Below are 22,150 nucleotides of genomic sequence, written 5' to 3'. Positions count from 1 at the left end.
GGCACTAAACACACAATAAAAGCCTTGAGGGGCTGAACTACCAATTGCACTGTTGCTAGGTGGATACACAATAGTGTCAGAGATTTAAACTGTCCCCAAGAAACTTCATGGGTAGGATTTTCTGATTTTCAACTTTCTGAAATCAACCCAGAATAGATTAAGTAATCCTGAAGTAGATCACAGGCCTAGCAGTTAAGTACACAAAAGAGGAGGGGCTTAGGCTGACTTTTAGCAGAAGCATTCTGGTTGAAAAATCATCACATTTCCTTTGCCTTCTGACGTTAAAAAATTTGGTAAAATCATTTCTTATGAGAAATCATCATGGAGAGGGTATAAGTGCTAGAACTAAGAGAACATACTATTATGAACTTCTCTCCTGTATCTATTTCTATTGATGAACAAATAAGTGAAGCCAAATCTGCATTGGGCCTTACAGAAAGGTCATTCTAACAGACCTAATTTAAGGAAAGAAAGTCTCCACAGAATCTAATATAGCTCCTAAAGTTTTTATTTTTATTTGATTTTCCCTAAATGTATGAACTTTTCTTGGGGACCTACAATCTGAAGAAAGGTTTTAAGAGTTTTCCTTATTGTAAGGTAGTCAAAAAGATTTTACATTGTAACTTAGGGTTTCTTTTTCCATAACACCTCAGCTTTTTCTATTAAAGTGAGAATTCAAGCTTTCTTTAGTCTCAAAATACTGTCTTTTACTCACGAAGACTTTCAAAATTATTCTACTGACCTCAGAGCTTCCTCTGGATACTATAAGCACTGACAATATATCTTTTTTGATAAGGTAATAATATAATTTTCAATAAAAATCATTCAATATTCTCCCATTTACATTTTCTTGGCTCATGGATTCTTTTAGTGCTGGGAATGTTATTAACCAAATAAAACTGAAAAAAAAAAAAGGCAAATACACTTTATTCCTACCATAGGTATCTCTGCACTTTTAACTTATCAAAGCACTTCTCACTTTGATTCAAGTAACTAATGGACTATATTCATTCTATGAACTTCTCACTTTGAGTCAAGTAACTAATGGGCCATATTCATTCTATGTTTCTTGCAGAATGCAATACTGCAAATCCAGTATGTTATATGTAAATAGGCTGTGCTTAATTTATGTTTAAGAATATCTCCAGACTTCCCTGGTGGTCCAGTGGCTAAGACTCTGCCCTTTCAATACAGAGGGCCTGGATTCAATCCCTGGTCAGGGAACTAGATCCTGCATGCCAAAACTAAGTATTTTCATGCTGCAATGAAGACCTGGTGCAGCAAAATAAACAAACAAAAGAATATTTAAAAATACACAAAAATTCATTAGAGTGGTTACCTTCTGAGGAGGAAGACTAGGGTGGAATAGATGTGAAGGGAGGTTAACTTTATATTTCCTGTATAGATGGTATTTATTATGTGCAAATATTATTTTTAACTTTTCCCAGCAATATTTTAAGGTTCTACCTTAAATGGCCAACTATGACCACCCGGTTTTTAAACTAACATAAAATATTTACTATAATGATAAACACTTCAGTCTTCAAATTCATAGATAAATCCAGGTATCCTAGATCTTTCAATCTATCTCAAAGTACATATTTAACCACAAAACAAGGTTTCTTAATTCTTCAGTTATAACTTCTACAATATTTCTGCCCTATTTCTGAAATGGCTCCAAAGATTAAGTACAAAACATACCAGTTTCATATGAACAACTATACAGTAATTATAATTCTGAGGTGTTAATTTCTTTGTTAAGTATTAGTTCAAATCTCAACTTCTGAATAAAGTAATACAGAACATCTCAATGACTTATCACAATCTAAAATTACAGACCAAATCACAGCCTTAAGAAGCAAACAAGTAAACAAAAACTTTTTCTATCATCTGTGAGCTGGCTATAATGAAAAGTTAGCTAAGAAAATCACCTACAATTTTTTACTTACTCAATAAGTATAGTATAACTTATTGGTCATCAAAATCAATCGACTTGATCTGAAAAACACCTTCTGAACAGCGCGTTATTACCTGTGGCTGGGTTGATGCTGGCTGCTATATGAAAGTGGCAGAGTGCATTGGCATGCAGTGGAGTGTTCCTGTGAACGTGATGAGGGTCTTGCTGGTGTGGCAGGTATCCAGTATGTGCTACAAGTGCAAGCGATCTCCGACCTCTACGAAAAAATTTCAGATTTACCTATAAGAATAAAAACAATGTGAAACAATGCAAAACAAAGTAAAACTAACGGCTATTTTGTTATAAGCTTGTAAGTTATATAATGATTGTCAGATGCTCCTATTTCAGGTAAGCCTATATGTACAAGTACCTTACAGTATTTTTGTACAACAAACATGAAACATGAAATAAGCTTGGAACTTTTAACTGCCCGATTTTCTTTAAACCATCACACAATATGTTAAATTTTGATTTAATATTTTCTTAATTTAAAAAAAGTTTACCATGCATCTGTGGAAAATGATATCCCTGTTTATACGGTTCTCTTTGTATCCACAGGTTACTTCCTATGACCACAAAGCACTGAATAATATTACCACCATTCATTAGGATGGTATTTCATAGTTTACAAAGCACTTTCACTGCAATCACCTCACTTGATCCATGAGGTAGACAAAGCAAATATTGCTATTCTCATCTTTCATATGATACAATACTTTATACAGAACACAACATCACCTAAAAGTGATTCCTAGTCAAGGACTTCTTTCAACTATTATTATATATAACCACTGGTTGAGTCTCAGTGGTTGAGTCTCTATACAATACACATGTAATTATATTCTATGCCACTAGCAATACAATCTAAATTTGAGAAACAGTATTTCCATAATCATACAAAACATTCAAAGATAAATCATTTTTAGGTCACTTTTTTATTTTCAAGAATCCATGTTACTAGTCTATGTTTAATCAGCCCCAACATCAAAAACTGACTTTAGTTTTGCCATACTATAGTAATTCAAGTTCTTGGAGGTTTGAACAATAACAAATGTAGAACACAATCTGATAAACTAATCATTCCTGTAATGACAGGACAAACACCCTAAGCCCTAAAGAAAGAAAAATAATAAATTATTTTTACAGTCAAATTTTTACATTCTCAGATCTTAACTGACTTTATGTTATTTCAGCTAAGTTATGTATGATCATCCTTTTGATATCATCAGTTAACCTAAGGTTAACTTTGTAATTATAGGCAGTTTCATGCTAGACAAAAAAAAAAAATACTAAAAATTTTCTGAGAACTGATTTCCTAAGACATATATTTTTTCATAACTATCCATGATTTTGAATATTAAGATGAATGTTACAAAAAGGCCTTGTACAAGATATTAAAACATATAGGAAAAACATCTAACAAAAACACTCACATCTGAAGCATTTTGAACTCGTTCTTTACTGGAAACGTTTCTCTTGATGTTATTTGTTAAATTAATTGGTTCAGCCCAATGGTTGCAGTCACTTCCATAGAGCAAACAATCATTCGGTAAAAATGTCTCTACCCAAAGACGACATATGTTATCTTTGCAGCAAGTCAACAGTACATTACATACAGAAGCCCTAAGGAATAAAAGGATTTTAGAAGCGAAAACATAAATTTCCCACAGTATCATATTCCACAATGTTTCTATAATTATTTAAATGTACACAACTAAGGTATCAATGAAAAAAAAGTTAATATACATTTATGCAACATAGTCAAAACCATTAAAACTGAGTTGGGTATTTGATTTCATCACTGCAAACGCTTGCTAATCCGTTTATTTTCTGCCTATAACTCAGTAGTTCCTGTTTCAGTAATTCAAGATTCTTATATCTAAAGAACAAAAACTGAGATCATATCATACTCCCTCAGTTAATAACAAGGAAAAAACCTGACATCTTCTATTCAGATTTTCTGATTTATTCAGTGGATATTTATTGAAATTATTTCACAATGCTTCATTTTTACTTCCTGTAAAGGTATATGCATACTTGTCACTAACAAGCTATAGTACCTAGCACACTTACTGTGTCTTTGCCTAACATATACCAAAAGCAGTCAAGTGCAAAAACAGAAAAATTCATTTAAGTATTAGCCACCTCCTTCCTTATTCATTTTTGACTTTCAGTGAATTTACTGTCTTGCCACCCCACAAAATAACAAAACAATTACATACATGTTAATAAATCCCATATGCATCAAGAGCTCAAAAGCTGGAATTCTATTATTAAAGACTACCTTTCTATTGACTGACAATCTTTGTTAGCAAACTTTTTTTCTAAAGTTGCAATATCCTGTAATAGACACTTATTCAAACATATCTAACTGATTAAAAAAGAAAAACCAGTAGAAGGTTTCTATCAAGTAACTTGGTAAGTTAAAGAAAAAAAAATTAAAATATTCTATAGTAGTCACTTTTTAAAACATACCTATCTGATTAAAAAAAAATAAAAAAAAGCAAAGGGAGACCAGGGAGAACAGCACATTCTGTCTTGGTAGCTCTCTCCAGATTCCTCCCCTGCTCTTATACCTCCCTCTCTGCCCCTCCCCTTCTATGTCTACTCCCCTACTTCTTTTCCATTTCCATCCACTCTCTGGGCTTCCCTGCCTCTGCCTCCTCCTACAATTCTCTGCTTCTTAGCCTCCCTTTCCACCTCTCCTACCTCTCATTGGTACCCTCCTCCTAGGGCCTCTCCTTACCTTTCCAAACCCTCTGTTTCTCCTTCCTTTTCCCATCCTTATGCCTCTCTGTCCTCTTTTTCCTTCAATTTTCTTCCCCTTTTTTCTCTGTCTCCCTCTGACCTTTTCCTGCTCTCGTTCCCTCTGTGTCTCTCTAGTACATTTACATTCAGACAGGCAGTGGCAATAATATCAAATGTAACAGAAACAAGAAAATACAAAAAGGCAATATGGAAAGTGCAAGGTTCATAGTGCCCCATCAGTAAATGGCAGAATGGGAGGCTTACAAAGAAAGAGCAGAAGATAGGAGACTAAAGAGCTGAACAGACAGCAATCAGGAGAGGCATATGAACTTAGACAAGACCAACAAAGCAAGCTAGAAAGGTGCACAACCCAGAAGTATGGACACGGTTTCGACCGCAGATAATGTTCTTCAGAACACCAAACCTTTACAAATAGTGTAAACAGCTGGCTGGTAATATAAGCCCAGCACAGAAGAAATATCCTGATGTATCTGAGGCAGTGCTCAGGCCATATCTCCCTTTCTCATTTCTTCATCAAGGTATCTTATTCTCTCTTCAATAAGCACATCATATTCAGGTACAGCCCTCCCCCTCCACCCAAAAATGATATATATAGATGAATGACCTTATATAGGGCAACAGTATGATGGGTAAGTGTCTGCAACAGTTATCCTATCTTGAGGCAACAACAGGCTAAGATGGTTCTAAAACTAGTTATGTAAAACCAACTTCTGAAGGTTTTGTGGGGGAAATAACCAAACCTCCCAATCTGTCCTACATTCATCATTTTTAATTAACAGGGAAGTGCCTGTATATGCTCATTACAAGCACGTCCCCATTTTTCCTCTTAAGACACTTTGTGTGAAGTGTCATCGTTTGGTTGAACATCTTAATTTTAAGATGCCATATCAGGAAGGACAGTGGTCTTTGATGGGATCTCTTTCACTCTCATGAGAAAGGGTCAGCCTTCCTGCTATAAATCTGCAGGCAGCTGGAGAAACAAACATGAAAACTAAAAGAACTAAAGGAGATTAGTTGGTTTTTTAATAGATCCGAAAGTGAAATTCTGGAAACCTTGCCAAGACACCACAACTAACAGAAAAGTCTCGTTCTATACCACAGTTTTTTATGCTGTAGAATTTAGTTGATAAAAGAGATAAAATAAGTAGGGGGAAAAATTAATATGTTTTTTGCTGTCATCAAGTATTCTCAATGCCCCAGTTTAAGGTATCTGCCTCTGATGGTATCTTCCACCATGATCACTTTTGCCAAGAGTGAGTGAACTGTATCAGAAGCAGATGTGATTGTCCTCTCTCAAAATATACAATATTTCATAAGTCTCTTTTTTAGTATTCTGGTGCTCTAATTAGCTGTATGTGAAAACACCTGGAATATCATCAGAACTCAACCTTCAGAATAATGTAAACTTCCGATAGTTCTAACAGGGTAGCGGTTTGTGAAGACAGCTATTTTTCCCTTATGTATGTCATAGCTCGGGGCTTTCCCAGTGGCTCAGCGGTAAAGAATACACTTGCAGTGCAGGAGCTGCTGCTGCTGCTGAGTCGCTTCAGTCGTGTCCAATCTGTGTGACCCCATCGACGGCAGCCCACCAGTCTCCCCCATCCTTGGGATTCTCCAGGCAAGAACACTGGAGTGGGTTGCCAGTTCCTTCTCCAATGCATGAAAGTGAGAAGTGAAAGGAGACACGGGTTCAATCCCAGGGTTGGGAAGATGTCCTGGGGAAAGAAATGGCAACTCACTCCAGTATTGTTGCCTGGAAAATCCTATAGATAGAGGAGCCTAGTGGGCTACAGTCCATGGAGTCGCAAAGAGTCAGACACAACTGAGCACACACGTCATGGCTCATTCTATTCTAGACACATATTTATACGTGTGGGCAATGGTCTCAGAAGTACTAAAGTAATAGTTCTCAAAGTGAAGGTGGACTGAGGGTGCTTCTGCTAACAATACAGATTGTCCACACCACTCTCCTTTAGTTCAAAAACCGTAAAACGTACTTCTAACAGAAGAACCATCCGTGTACCTAGAGGGTCCTAGTTCAATGCTTTGTTAGACTGGAGGAGAGAGGTAAGAAGAACGGTAACTATAGCACTACAAAATTGTTCAAAAGATCTAGGTATAACAATGATGTATGTATGCTGTTATACATACATTATATGTGGATTTGTGTCCAAATCCACAGAATGTACAACACCAAGAGTGAATCACAATGTAAATTATGGACTTTAGGTGATAATAATGTGTTGATGTAAGCATCAACTTTAACAAATGTACCACTCTGGTGGAGGATGTTGATAAAGCAGGTGGTTGTGCATATGTGGGGAAAAGGGTTGTACGAAAAATCTCTATACCTCTCCTCAACATTGCTATAAACTTTAAACTGCTATAAAAAGAATGTTTAATATGAAATAATTTTTTTAAAAAACCTAGGCTTACTCTGCTGGCTCAGAAGAGCAAAACTAAAGTTAACAGATGATCTAAGTATGCTATAATGGATCAGCTTAAGACATTCTCAGATGACAAAAAGATAAGGGAAAAACTGTATCGATCCATAGTGTGGCCAAACTGAAGATGGCCGTGTGGAACAAAAAGGGATTTCTACCTACAATTAAGTAATACAATACCTCTGTAACTTACTAAGTAGATGCAAAAAGTCAACGGAATATCAAGTCTGACAAAGACTATAGGAAACAAATGAAGTACTAACAGGTTTATCTGTGCATGCATGTGTAGGTTAAATTAATACCTAGTTTAGGACATCATAATCTATTGGCCCATGTACTTTTCCTCAAAGATGCTACAGGCAATTAAAGAAATATTTGAAGTCTCATGGTATACACTCTCAATAAAGCTTGTTTTTTTAGTTACAAAAAAAAAAAAACCCAATGGATACACATAGAAAGGGACAGCATAAAGAGAGTGAAATGTGAAAAAGTTGATGCAAATTGAAACTTGGAGAATGATTAAAGACGAAAGAATTGAAAGAAAAAGATGCACAACTCTTGTCACTTTAAGATATCTGAACTAGAGGTAAATTATCCTTTCACATGGCTCTCCTCTTAAGTATCATATATAGTTTACTCATAGCCAGAGGCTTGCAGTCCAGGAGCTATCTAGTACTACTTGAATCATCAGGGGCAAAAACCCTATAGCAATGGATTCTCAAAATGAGAAAAGCGGTCAAAGTCACAAAGATGACGTTCTCTTAATACATGGGAAAAATGACTAATCCACTGACCTAGGCATATATTTGCTTGTTTTACGCCAGGAAAATCCATTTACAGCTCGAGGATGGGCCAGATATACAAAAGAAAAGTCAGTTTCTCCTTCAGATTGTTTTTCTGAATTTTTATCTGGAGAGGTAACAGATGTCCGCCAGTTTTCTACATTATACCATACCTTTAAAAGACAGTCATCCTAAGAGGGTGGAAAAACAGAAACAGAAAAACATCCAGATCAGAATTAAAGGTTAAATCAAATACCAAAGGTAAGATTTTTCTTCGCAATTAAGGGAACATAGGGATGTGAGGAGGGGTTGGACATGGAAAAATTAAGAAAATCTCTGATTCTGATATTTTTCTAACCAGCATTCTTTAACTGTTCTTTGAGAATTAAGGTATATGAATGTGTGTATTTTGCCAACGTTGGTTCAAGGAAAATGGTAGCTACTATTTGATATGGAAAATAAAGTCATTCAGGAAAGACCTAAAGATGAAGGGTTCATTTTCTCACTTAGCCAAATATTAAATAAGAAAGCATTACCATTAGTAGACTTCAAAATACTGCTAATTTTATAAAACAACATTTTTTATAGATTGTCATATGAATGTTCAAAGAAAATGATAATAACTAGTTAGCAACTACTACTATATAAAATATTCTAAGCACAATCAAAATTGCATCTCCTAATCTGGGAAGGAAAGCAAGAATGAGAGATTAGCATGTACCAGGTTCTGCTCTTAAGCTACTAATTACATTCCTGATGCTGACTAAAGTTAAAGAGCCCTAGTTTTCTCCTAAAAAAAAATTTAGGAGAAAATACCTCACCAAGAATTTAAGACATCTCATATTCTTAGTCTGCAGATTTGAGTCATAGGAACAATAACTTCAGACTATTAGTTTTATGTAAAGTGCTCTGTAAACCAATGATTTAAAATAATTAAAATTTAAGGGAATTCACTATTCTGAAATCAACAGGTAATAACAAAGAAAAGTTACAAATGTCCTTCTAGAAAGGGGTAAATTCTCTTACTATAAATACAGTCTAATACAGCTGTCAGCTAGAAGATAACATAAATAACAGTTATAGTTTATTACTGACAGTATACTATATCCAAGACACTGTGCCACTTTACATACACTGTCTAAACTAACCCAATGATCCAAGACCTATAAGGTAGGTATTATCATCCTTAGTTTATACATGAGAAAACCAAGACTCAAAGTGATTAACTACTTGCTCAAGATCAAAAAGTTGGTAAATGGCAAATTTATACCCAGATCTACCTTTGATTTAAGCTGTTTCAATTATATCATATTGCCCTTTAACATAATAATATTTAGCCAATTTTTGCTATTTAACATATTTAACAGAAAATGTTTGCAACTTAAATAATGAAGCAAGTTAAATTTTTTTGATATTTCAAAATACACCATAAACAAAACTTGATAATAGTATTTTCACAAATTACCTTCCCAGCAGTGGCAAAAAATTCTCCATCTGGTGAAAATTTCATTAAATGAACTTGGGAAGCAGTTCTGTAAATTAAATAGACAAGGCATAATTTTCAAGGAAAATTAAATGAGAGAATGCAACATTACTTCTCTAAACTATATTCAGTAATCTGCTTCAAATACAAAATATGATAAGTTTGACACTCACTTTTAAGTATATCTCATTATAAATTAGAAATAGAAAAGTTAATATTAAATATAAAAATTATTTTCAATGTAAAAATATCTATGAATAAAAGTCATATAAGGGAAGACTTGTCATTCTTTAAAGCTTAAGACAGAAGAGTCATAGGTCTCATTCCTTTAGAATATGAGAAAGAAAGGTTTTATTTTTTAACCTGGAAATCTAATTTTTGGAGCTATGGATACTTACATTCCAACATACATTTACAAGAACAATAAATCAGTATTTTATAATGAATTCTGCCTTAAGGCAGCATTTGCACAGTTGAAGATTATGTGTGTGTTAATGAGAGACTTCCAACCATTATGGATTCGGCCTTCCAATTTTACCAACATACTTGGGTGCATACTTGTCTTTCCTTCTTCAAGGAGTTTCAGCTCATTTCCCTCATCACCTTCCCTTTTGCCTTTCAGGAAATACTGATCTCAAGACATTTCTCACTATCATTGCTTTCCTTTTCTTTACCCAAGTTCATGCTTAGATAGTCACACCAAACTTATTTGTAAAGCAAGGCAAAGAGGAATTCTGTCACAGTTCAATTTCAAATAAAAAAAATTTTTTACCATGATTTTAATTATTATAAATACATAACAGAAAATAATGATATAAATGGGTGAAAAGAAGAAAATAAAATCATCTATAGCTTCACCAAAACCACAACACCCATTTTCATGCAAAATCACTAGTAACATGTTAATACATTGACTTCCAGATCTCTTTCCACTCTACCTCTCCATCTACTTTCTGTGGGAGGTTGTGGGGAAGAAGATGGAAACTGCATATTTACAATTTGCTCTGTAATATTTATTTTAAAATATGTCATGAACATTAAGTTCTGATACTTTGAAACTCCAATAGTTTGGCCACCTGATGCGAAGAGCTGACTCATTTGAAAAGACCCTGAGGCTGGGAAAAATTGAAGGCAGGAGGAGAAGGGGATGACAGAGGATAAGATGGTTGGATGGCATCATCGATTCAGTGGGCATCGGTTTGGGTGAACTCCAGGAGTTGGTGATAGACAGGGAGGCCTGACATTCTGCAATTCATGGGGTCACAAAGAGTTGGACACGACTGAGTGACTGAACTGAACTGAACATTAAGTGGTACAGTGAACATTTTTGAACACACATTTTTATGTATCTGGTTAAAGATATCTTTAAAACAAATAATTAAAAGTGCTTGGTCTTACACTGCTATATTTAAAATGGATAACCAACAAGAACCTACTATATGGCACATGGAACTTTGCTCAGTGTTGTGTGGCAGCCTGGATAGGAGCGGGGAGAATGGATACATGTATTTGTATGGCTGAGTCCCTTCACTGTTCACCTGAAACTATCATAACATTGTTTGTTAATCAGCTATAACCCAATACAAAATAAAAAGTTAAAAAAACAATGCCTGGTCTTCATGATTGTGACCATGTTGTCCCTACAGTCTTTTCTTAAAGCAGTATCTAAAGGAATTCTTTTAAAAGGGAATCAAATTTCACATTCTGCTCAAAACCCTCAACAGCTTCCCAACTCACTCAAAATTAAAATGCAAAAGCCTCACAATAACCTATAAGCTGCCTCCTGACTAATCATTTCCCCATCACTCCTCACTATGTTACTTTCCTCCAGCCACAAGGTGACGTTCAGTTTTACCTAATGGTCTTGCACTAGTTCCCTCCTCCAAAAGATATGCACACGTAACTTAATTCCTTCATATCTATACTCAACGAAACCTCTACTCCTCTTATCCTATCCTACTTATTCTCTATCGTACCTATTAGTCTCCATCTAACAGACATAAGCAGATTTTAAAAATGCACCACAAATGAACTATAATCAAGCTCAACTTTTAAATGTATTCGAGTAAGTGTAATCTTCAGTTGTTCAGTTCAGTCGCTCAGTCATGTCTGACTCTTTGCATCCCTATGAACTGCAGCACGCCAGGCCTCCCTGTCCATCACCAACTCCCAGAGTTCACCCAAACTCATGTCCATTGAGTCGGTGATGCCATCTAACAATCTCATCCTCTGTCGTCCCCTTCTCCTCCTGCCCTCAATCTTTCCCAGCATCAGGGTCTTTTCAAATAAGTCAGCTCTTCCCATCAGGTGGCCAAACTATTAGAGTTTCAGCTTCAACATCAGTCCTTCCAATGAACACCCAGGACTGATCCTATTTAGGATGGACTGGTTGGATCTCCTTACAGTCCAAGGGACTCTCAAGAGTCTTCTCCAACACCACAGTTCAAAAGCATCAATTCTTCGGGGCTCAGCTTTCTTTATAGTCCAACTCTCACATCCATATATGACTACTGGAAAAACCATAGCCTTGACTAGACAGACCTTTGTTGACAAAGTAATGTCTCTGCTTTTTAATATGCTGTCTAGGTTGGTCATAACTTTCCTTCCAAGGAGTAAGCATCTTTTAATTTCATGGCTGCAATCACCATCTGCGGTGATTTGGGAGCCCCAAAAAATAAAATCTGACACTGTTTCCCCATGTATTTGCCATGAAGTGATGGGACCGGATGCCATGATCTTTGTTTTCTGAATGTTGAGCTTTAAGCCAACTTTTTCACTCTCCTCTTTCACTTTCATCAAGAGGCTCTTTAGTTCCTCTTCACCTTCTGCCATAAGGGTGGTATCATCTGAGTATCTGAGGTTATTGATATTTCTCCCGGCAATCTTGATCCCAGCTTATACTTCTTCCAGCCCAGCATTTCTCATGATGTACTCTGCATATAAGTTAAATAAGCAGGGTGACAATAGACAGCCTTGACGTACTCCTTTTCCTATTTGGAACCAGTCTGTTGTTCTATGTCTAGATCTAACTGTTGCTTCCTGACCTGCATATAGGTTTCTCAAGAGGCAGGTAGGTGGTCTGGTATTCCCATCTCTTTCAGAGTTTTCCACAGTTTATTGTGATGCACACAGTCAATAAAGCAGAAATAGATGTTTTTCTGGAACTCTCTTGCTTTTTCTATGATCCAGCGGATGTTGGCAATTTGATCTCTGGTTCCTCTGCCTTTTCTAAAACCAGCTTGAACATCTGGAAGTTCACAGATCACATGTTGCTGAAGCCTGGCTTGGAGAATTTTGAGCATTACTTCACTAGCGTGTGAGATGAGTGCAATTGTGTGGTAGTTTGAGCATTCTTTGGCATTGCCTTTCTTTGGAATTGGAATGAAAACTGACCTTTTCCAGTCCTGTGGCCACTGCTGAGTTTTCCAAACTTGCTGGCATATTGAGTGCAGCACTTTCACAGCCTCATCTTTCACGATTTGAAATAATTCAACTGGAATTCCATCACCTCCACTAGCTTTGTTCATAGTGATGCTTCCTAAGGCCCACTTGACTTCACATTCCAGGATGTTTGGCTCTAGGTGAGTGATCACACCATCGTGATTATTTGGGTCATGAAGATCTTTCTTGTATAGTTCTTCTGTGTATTCTTGCCACCTCTTCTTAATATCTTCTGCTTCTGTTAGGCCATACCATTTCTGTCCTTTATTGAGCCCATCTTTGCATGAAATGTTCCCTTGGTATCTCTAATTTTCTTGAAGAGATCTCTAGTCTTTCCCATTCTGTTGTTTTCCTCTATTTCTTTGCATTGATCACTGAGGAAGGTTTTCTTATCTCTCCTTGCTATTCTTTGGAACTCTGCATTCAAATGGTTGTATCTTTCCTTTTCTCCTTTGCCTTTTGCTTTTATTCCTTTCACAGCTATTTGTAAGGCCTCCCCAGACAGCCATTTTACTTTTTTTGCATTTGTTTTTCTTGGGGATGGTCTTGATACCTGTCTCCTGTACAATGTCACGAACCTCATTCCATAGTTCATCAGACACTGTCTATCAGCTCTAGTCCCTTAAATCTATTTCTCACTTCTATTGTATAATCATAAGGGATTTGATTTAGGTCATACTTGAATGGTTTAGTGGTTTTCCCCACTTTCTTCAATTTAAGTCTAAATTTGGCAATAAGGAGTTCATGATCTGAGCCACAGTCAGCTCCCAGTCTTGTTTTTACTGACTGTATAAAGCTTCTCCATCTTTGGCTGCAAAGAATATAATCAATCTGATTTCAGTGTTAGCCATCTGGAACTGTCCATGTGTAGAGTCTTCTCTGGTGTTGTTGGAAGAGGGTGTTTGCTATGACCAGTGCGTTCTCTTGGCGAAACTGTATTAGACTTTGCCTTGCTTCATTCTGTACTCCAAGGCCAAATTTTCCTAGTACTCCAGGTGTTTCTTTACTTCCTACTTTTGCATTCCTGTCCCCTATAGTGAAAAGGACATCTTTTTTGGGTGTTAGTTCTAAAAGGTCTTATAGGTCTTCATAGAACCATTCAACTTCAGCTTCTTTAGTGTTACTGGTTGGGGCATAGACTTGGATTACCGTGATATTGAATGGTTTGCCTTGTAAATGAACAGAGATCATTCTGTTGTTTTTGAAATTGCATCCAAGTACTGCATTTCAGATTCTTCTGTTCACTATGATGGCTACTCCATTTTTTCTAAGGATCAATCTTCAGTGGATCCTAGAATAAAACTTGTGTAGTTTCCAGTCCAAGGCTTAATTGTTTATTTAAATAATAAACCACTTCAAATAAATGAGTATGTCTAGTCCGAGTTACCAGGACTCTGTATAACTGTTTTTTAACTTAAGATTTTCTCCCTCTTCCAAATGTATGAAATACATTTCAAATTCTCAGTTCAATCCAAGAAGCCCCTTACCAGATTTGCAGTGACCACAGTACAGCACTTCTTTGCTCTTCTCTCCCTGCAATCTTATATGGAAGACTCAAAAGCAAAGCCTCAGCTCTTTCTAAGGAATTATCTTTTTTGCAAAATCCTATTTCCTCTCTATATTTAAACCCTTTTTAATACCCATGATCTGATTATGGGGTGCAAAAGAACATAGAACTAGCTCCTTTGAAATCTCCCTTGTAAATTCTATATATAGGAAATCTGCCTTACTCTGACTCTGGTATCTGATAGATGGCTCAGTGGTCAAGAATCCCCCTGCCAATTCAGGAGAAGATACTGGGTTGGGAAAATCCCCTGGAGAAGGAAATAACAACCCATTCCAGTATTCTTGCCTTGGAAATAGCATAGACAGAGGAGCCTAGTGGGCTATAGTTCATGGGTCTCAAGAAGAGATGGACACAACTTAGCAACTAAACAACTGCTTCACATAAAACTGACTCAGGAAGAATGGCCTACCTTACATCCTGTCATACTGATTTACTGGTATATTGTTTATCTCCACCCATCCTATATTCTAAGCACTTTTACCACTGCCTGGAATATGATAAGCACTCAACAAATATTTGTTGGAATGAATGAAAGAAATTTGGACTTGCTATCTAAAGAACATAAGAAAAATTAAGCCTACTGATTCATACTTCCATAAAGTATGATACTAATTTTATGCTCTTATTAACAGTATATATTAGTTAGAATATCTTTTCTCTACTCACTCACTAGTAATAGATATTATTCATTCTTTTCTTTATGGATATTTTGCATTTCATGATTTTTGTGTGAGGTCAGTCAACTCAATATGCTGCTCATTATTCGCATATAATACTTCAAAAAAATTTTTCTTGAAACATTTTTCTCATTGTCCGTTTTTATTTACTTCTGAAATATCTACCTTCAAATTAATTTTTAAAGCCTTTTAAAAATGGCATTAACCCAAAATTGCATATATTTCCCATCGAGTTTTCAGTTTTTTTTCTTACAATCCTTTTGTTTCACAAAAGATTTTTATTGATACCCAAAACTATTAATTTTTTCCTTTTCTTTCTTTTCAGTTTTTAGCTGTGGTGCCATACTTAGAACAATTTCCTCAACTCTAAAATAGCACTTCTCATCTAATAGTGATAGCACACAAATGACAACTAATAGCCCAATATGCAATTTTTAATTTCCCAATAGTGACATTTTAAAAAGGTAAAAAGAAACAGGTGAAATTAATTACATATTTTACTTAATCCAATATATCAAAAACATTATCATTTCAGTATATAATCAACTAAAACTTAGTAAGACTTTCACACTCTTTTGCTTAAAACTTTTGAAATCCAGTGTGTATATCATACTTTTAGGACATCTCAATTCAGTCTAGCCATATTTCAAGTGCTCAAGTGAGATGTGGCTAGTTGCTATCATACCAGATATGGCAGTATTAATATATGAAAATTTACTGGTATTTTCATCTAAATTTTTGTTGTTGTATACATATTGTTTTTTCTTCCTTTTAAATTTGTTTTGGTGCCAAGTATGAAGGAGATTCTAACTTTGCTTTCTCCTCCACAGAGCTAGCAAGTTGCCTTATTGATGTAAAATGCCACCTTACATACTGAATCTCTGTGTACTTGGGTTCACCCTAATCTATCCATTCTTGTATCAAAAACAAACGGCTTGATCTGTTGTAGCTTTAGAATTAGTTTTACTATACTGTATGTCATTCTTTTCTTCTTTTAGAATTTTCCTTTTCTTGCCATATGTGTCCTTTTAATATTTTGAACTCCACTCACAAGTAGAAATTCTAATAAGATTGTGGTAAGAGTGATATTCGACATATAGATTAATTTGGAAAAAATATCTTCTTCACAATGGGAAAATTCAGTCAAAAGTATGAAAGGTATCTTTGTCTTCCTTTTGTATAATTTAGAATGCTCTTATGGGCCTTACACATTTCTGTTTCTTCCTAGGCGTTTTATTCAACAACTTAAAAAAAAAGGATCTGCAGAGCATGGGAAATGGTGACTGTTCTATATATAAGAAAAGGTATGTCACAATTATAAAAAAATCAATACTTTTTATGTTAGTATGCTTTAATACAAATGAAAATGCATTTATAATATATAAGACCATACAAAATAGATTTATTGGTTTAACCCCCTAACTAATTGCTTACTTGCACTGCCAAATGCATCTCCAATCCCCAAAGTTAAGATCTGTTTTATCTGGATTTTCATCTTCAGCTGGCTTCTCCAAGTTAGCATTGGACCAGAGTTGCAAACAGCTGGAACCAGTTAAAAGACGATTACCTGAAAAAATATGTATTATCCACCAATAATTATTTACGTATTTAATTAGTGACTTAAGTTACATGCTCAAGAGTTTCATATAATACTGTAAAGAACACAAATTTTTAAAAAGTCAAATAGAAAGAGATTTGGGTTATGAGGGAGTAAAGCTATATTTTAACTTTGTTGAAGAAGCTTAGACAGAAAGGGGAACAGATCTTGTAATCTCTCCTTCAACAAACATTTAATGAGAATCATCTTTGTAACAGGCACTGTGCTAGGCACTGGTAATACAATGACAAATGAGACACTGTCCTTTTTCATGCTGGGTTCACATTCCAGTAGAGAAATATTATGAACAGAAGCATGGAAACATGTGAGTTCAATATATTCCAGAGAATGCTTCATAATCTCCTTATGGTTAAGGGATAAAGCACATAGTATACCTAAGAAAAGAAGTAAGGTGGGGGGGCGGGGGAAGCCATCATATTGTGAAGCATTTTTGAGGTCTGTAAGGAGTTTAGTTTATTACAAGCAGATGGAAGTTAGAAGATTTTATATGGAGGGAGAGTTTGCAGAGTGGATCTGTATTCTACAACAAGGGGTCTCAGCTGGGAGGGGGGTGTCAATAGATAGATGTGAAGAGGCATATAAACCTCCTCCAATAACATACATGCAAAAGTTATAGGTATACTATGTGGATTTTTCTAGAGATAACCCATAATTTTCACCATACTTTCAAAAACCTCAGTACACAAGGGTAAATATTCTCTATAATTATAGAGAGAGATAAGATTAGGAAAAACATAAGATTCTAGGAAACCTGGTTAAATGACTATAATACATATAGATGGGAAATCATGAGGATCTGAATCAAATATTAAAGTCATAAGCATGGATTTGAACGTCATTTCAAAGAAACAGAATTTTCAACGCTTAACACCAAATAAAAAATAGAAACGTACAAGAGGTTTCAAGGATAGATCCCAACTATATGACTTGGATAACTGGTTAGAAGATTATTTTGTCAAACAAAGAAAATTAAAAAGAACAAACTTTGGCCAAAAAGCTGACAATAAATAAGGCATTCATCTTGGCAACTGAAGACTATGGATTTCTATCTCTCTGGAAAGATCACTTTATTTAAAAAGTGAGTCTGTGGCAAAACACTGACTTTAGATAGGAAATCCCTGTGTCTAAATGCTAAGTAAGTTACTTAATTAGCTATGTGAATTTGGTCAAGTTGGGTAACCTCTGAGACTCAGTTTTCTCACCTAAAAAATTAAGAAATTTGTGTAGAGTTGTTTAAGAATTAGCTATTATATATATAATATATCTGGCACAGGCTAGGCACTTAGCAGAAGCTCAATAAGTAGTAGCAATTAGGTGGAAAGTCTCATCAGCAGTTCAGTCGCTCAGTCGTGTCCGACTCTTTGCGACCCCATGAATCGCAGCACGCCAGGCCTCCCTGTCCATCACCAACTCCCGGAGTTCACTCAGACTCACGTCCATCGAGTCAGTGATGCCATCCAGCCATCTCATCCTCTGTCGTCCCCTTCTCCTCCTGCCCCCAATTTCTCCCAGCATCAGAGTCTTTTCCAATGAGAAAGTCTCATAGATGGATAAAAACAGCCCAGACAGTACTAACAAGACATTCCATTTAAATATGGTTATTATTCCACTGTTGAGCTTACCAACAAACATACCTGTTCTTTTTTTGCTGAGATATAATTGACATGTACCATTACATTACTTTCAGTTTATAACACAATGATTCAATATTTGTATATACTGTGAAATGACTACCACAGTAAGTCTAGTTAACATTCTTCAACACATATGGTTACAATATTTTTTTCTTGTGATGAGAACTTTTAAGATTTACTCTTTCTCTGTAACGGTTCAAATACACAGTACAGAATTAAGCACAGTTGCCATGTCATGCATTACATACCAGGATTTATTTCATAACTCATAACCTTCACCTATTTCATCTACTCTCCCCAACCCCACCCTTCTCCACCCACTACCTCTGACTTCTCAGTATCTGTGAATTCAATTTTGATAAGTTTTATTTAACATAAACTAAGGGTGAAATTAAGGTATGCCCCCAAATTAAGAAATTAATATAGAATACAAAATAATTCACCTTAGTTACAGAATGAAACAAAAGTAGCTAGGGTATAGTATAATACATTGATTTGAACAGAAAGGGCAGAGGTATGGCTATCACAGGAGGGGGAAAAAAAGCATTAAGCCTAAAATAGTAATCTTAGGATTTAAGCAAGATGCAATGGTGGGTCTGGTGGCAATACAAAGGTAATACAGTCAGTTTACTAACATCACTTGAAAAATATTCTTTATATCCAATGCCTGGCATATACTAATAAGGTATATTCATCAAAACTAAAATACTAATATTTCACTTAATATATTCTAAATCTGTTTATAAATAGTTACAAAGTTCATTTGAAAAAACAACAGCTCCCAAATATATATTAGAATAATAACCCATTTCTGAACCAAACCTCTAAATTTTAAACTTTTGATTATAAAAAGAAAAATAATAAAATTTGCTGTGAATTTTAACTAAATCATGATTTAAAAGATAACTATCATGAACTATTGGCAAGTCACTAGCAGATATGTTAAGAAAATAAGTAGTTATCTTCTAACAGAACTCTGTAATGATGATTTCAAAGGAACTAAAATACTATCAATATCCATAATATCAATGCTACCTTCTGAAGCATTAGTACTTACAGACCACAGGTACAGACATTCCAAGCAACTACTAAATCATTACTAAATAACACTCACTCCAAATAAAAAATGTTTTTATTATAGTTACTTATAAGAGATTTCAAGTATCCAGTTCACTTGCTAACAATATTTTTTATAGTAAGTACTAAAATACCTTTTTACAGAAAGCATCAAGTACATTCATAATTAACCATTCTTGATATGTTAAGTAATCTGCTCATGATCACAAAACTTCTAGTCATATATATAAACATTTGTTGACAGTTTAATATATGATGGGCCCCAGATAAATTACAGAATAAAATAGAATATAAGACCTTGTCTAACAAAATAAATAAATAAATAATTACAATTAATTGTAGTGCTATCACAGAATAACCATATAATTTATCATTCAAACAGGAACACGTGTGAAAATAAAAGATAACATTATTAATAATTATATGAGAATAGGCATAAACTGGACATGAGTAACCTTATACATAGTAGAGTTAAATACAAAGTGCCTTACTAAATGCCAAACTTGAATCCAGGTTAAATTTTTACTCTTCTCACTGTATGCATAAAATACACATGCAAGATGCCAGCTAGCAACAAGCATCAAGCTCATGAGAGAAAATATTTTAAAACACTGTGAATTTTTAAAATCTGAAGTAATCTCTTTATCTTCTAAAACAATTTCACAAGGTTCCGAACTTTGTATTCTAAATTAACATTTTTTTCTCAGCCGTTTTATCTACTATACGTAACTACATCTCATATCTGTGTATTCCTTTCATCAGTCACTCGATATGAACTGAGCACCTACAATGATAAAGGCACTGAAACAAGTTATTTCTCATTGAGACTACTGTGAATGCACTTTTCAAAGGTAATTAAAATATAGTATTTACCTTCCTGTTCCTCTTGTCTCTGATCATTCTAAGACGCTGCTACCAGAAAAATCTGGCAAAATCATAAATCTTAGTTTGCCACTAGCCACATTCAAAAACCTATACATTTTATACAATTTAAAAGAATTAAGTTATTTAATTATTTACATGACTGTAAAGGCTTTCCATCTGCTGTATTCTTATCTCTTCACCAAACTCACTCCAGTCTCAATGAAGTACTAACCAGTAGCAGAACATATCCTATGCTTTCTTTCTCTGTTCCTTTGTTCACTCTGATAAACTGGTAAAAATTGCTTTAAGACTATTTTTTAATGCAGAAATAGGTAAGTGATACATATACACATTATTTCTTCTTAGAATTCACTTGTTTTTTTCCATCCTCAACCCATCCCTGCTCCCTGGTGGCTCAGATGGTAAACAGTCTGTCTGCAATATAAGAGACCAGGGTTTTGACTGGGTTGGAAAGATCCCTTGAAGAAGGGAATGGCTACCCACTTTGTTATTCTTGCCTGGGGAATTCCATGGACAGAGGAGCTTGGCGGGCTACAGACCATGGGGTCACAAAAAAGTGATATATATACACATTATCTCTTCTTAGAATTCACTTATTTTTTTCCATCCTCAACCCATCCCCGCTCCCTGGTGGCTCAGATGGTAATGAATCTGCCTGCAATGCAGGAGACCAGGGTTTTGACTGGATCGGAAAGATCCCCTGAAGAAGGGAATGGCTACCCACTTTGGTATTCTTGCCTGGGGAATTCCATGGACAGAGGAGCTTGGCGGGCTACAGACCATGGGGTCACAAAGAATCTGGACACAAAAGTGACTAATACTTTCACTTTCAACCTATCCCCACCCTCACTATCAAAGTCCATCTACTCTCACGTTAAAAGGCTCCCCTTCAATGAAACTTTGATTCTCCAGAGACAATTAGTGTCTGCTTCCCAAAACAACACATTCCTACAACAGTTGGACACTATTATGGAGCATATTTTTCTCATTTCAGTATGAGCTCTAAAATTGCACAACTTGTTTTACTTACATTTGTGTTCTCTATCATTTCACACAATGCAGAACCGAAATACATGAAAGTAAAAACAAGCAATAGCCTAGACAAGTATTATTTCAGTTAATCCTTCTTTTCTTACCTGCAGGATCCCAAGTTATATTGTGTGCTATGGAGTCCAGAAAAAATTGGCCACTTTTCTGCCACTGACTATATAATTCCTAAAATTTGAAAAAAAAAGGTCATTTAGTCTATTATTGGCATCTTCTCTGTCAAATGTATACACTGACACTAATTATTTTTAATAATACATGCACTCATTTTTTTTGAGCTATAATTGAGCACTGAGTCATATCTGAAGAGAATAAAATGTTCAGTCTAGTCAAGAAAAATAAAGAGTATGTGATGGAGATCAATGAGAGCATATCCATTCCTGGAAGGTCCAAAAGTCTGTCTTTACTATATTTAGACAATCAATAAGTATCTGCCAACTAGGACAATATACGTATTAACCTCAAACTTTTAAAGTTACTATTATTACTTTATTATTATTATTATTATAGCTACAAAGGTTTAATTTTAAATATGTCTGTGTTTCTGCTACTTGAAGATCCCTCCTCTTTTAGCGTTTCACCTTCACCTGAGGGCATATGGTAAGTGTGAAGATTCAGAATAAGAGATGTTAACACTGCTCTTATATAAATATAAAGGCTTTTCATCCCTTAAAGAAGTATTTTTCAAACTTTTTTAACATGCAAATCAATAAGAAATACACATTGCACTGTAACCCAGAACACATATATGCATACACATAAATGCAAT

General features: G+C 35.2%; 1 protein-coding gene across 3 annotated transcripts in view; it reads right to left on the bottom strand.

The window, feature by feature from the left end:
- Positions 1-22,150, bottom strand: part of DMXL1 (Dmx like 1) — a 129,882-nt gene that overhangs the window by 89,009 nt on the left and 18,723 nt on the right. For all 3 annotated transcript variants that reach the window (XM_040241687.1, XM_040241688.1, XM_040241689.1), the window contains exons 4-9: positions 21,471-21,549; positions 16,555-16,687; positions 9,418-9,484; positions 7,965-8,143; positions 3,391-3,580; positions 2,032-2,197 (exon numbers count right to left, since the gene is read on the bottom strand). In XM_040241687.1, the coding sequence (XP_040097621.1) occupies positions 2,032-2,197; positions 3,391-3,580; positions 7,965-8,143; positions 9,418-9,484; positions 16,555-16,687; positions 21,471-21,549 (814 nt within the window). The remainder of the gene's footprint in view (positions 1-2,031; positions 2,198-3,390; positions 3,581-7,964; positions 8,144-9,417; positions 9,485-16,554; positions 16,688-21,470; positions 21,550-22,150) is intronic.

This window comes from Oryx dammah, unplaced genomic scaffold (genome assembly GCF_014754425.2).
Source record: "Oryx dammah isolate SB20612 unplaced genomic scaffold, SCBI_Odam_1.1 HiC_scaffold_5, whole genome shotgun sequence".
In the NCBI taxonomy this organism is placed as follows: Eukaryota; Metazoa; Chordata; class Mammalia; order Artiodactyla; family Bovidae; genus Oryx; species Oryx dammah.
Note: the sequence above shows the minus strand (reverse complement) of the source record. Positions and strands in the feature narration are given on the sequence as shown.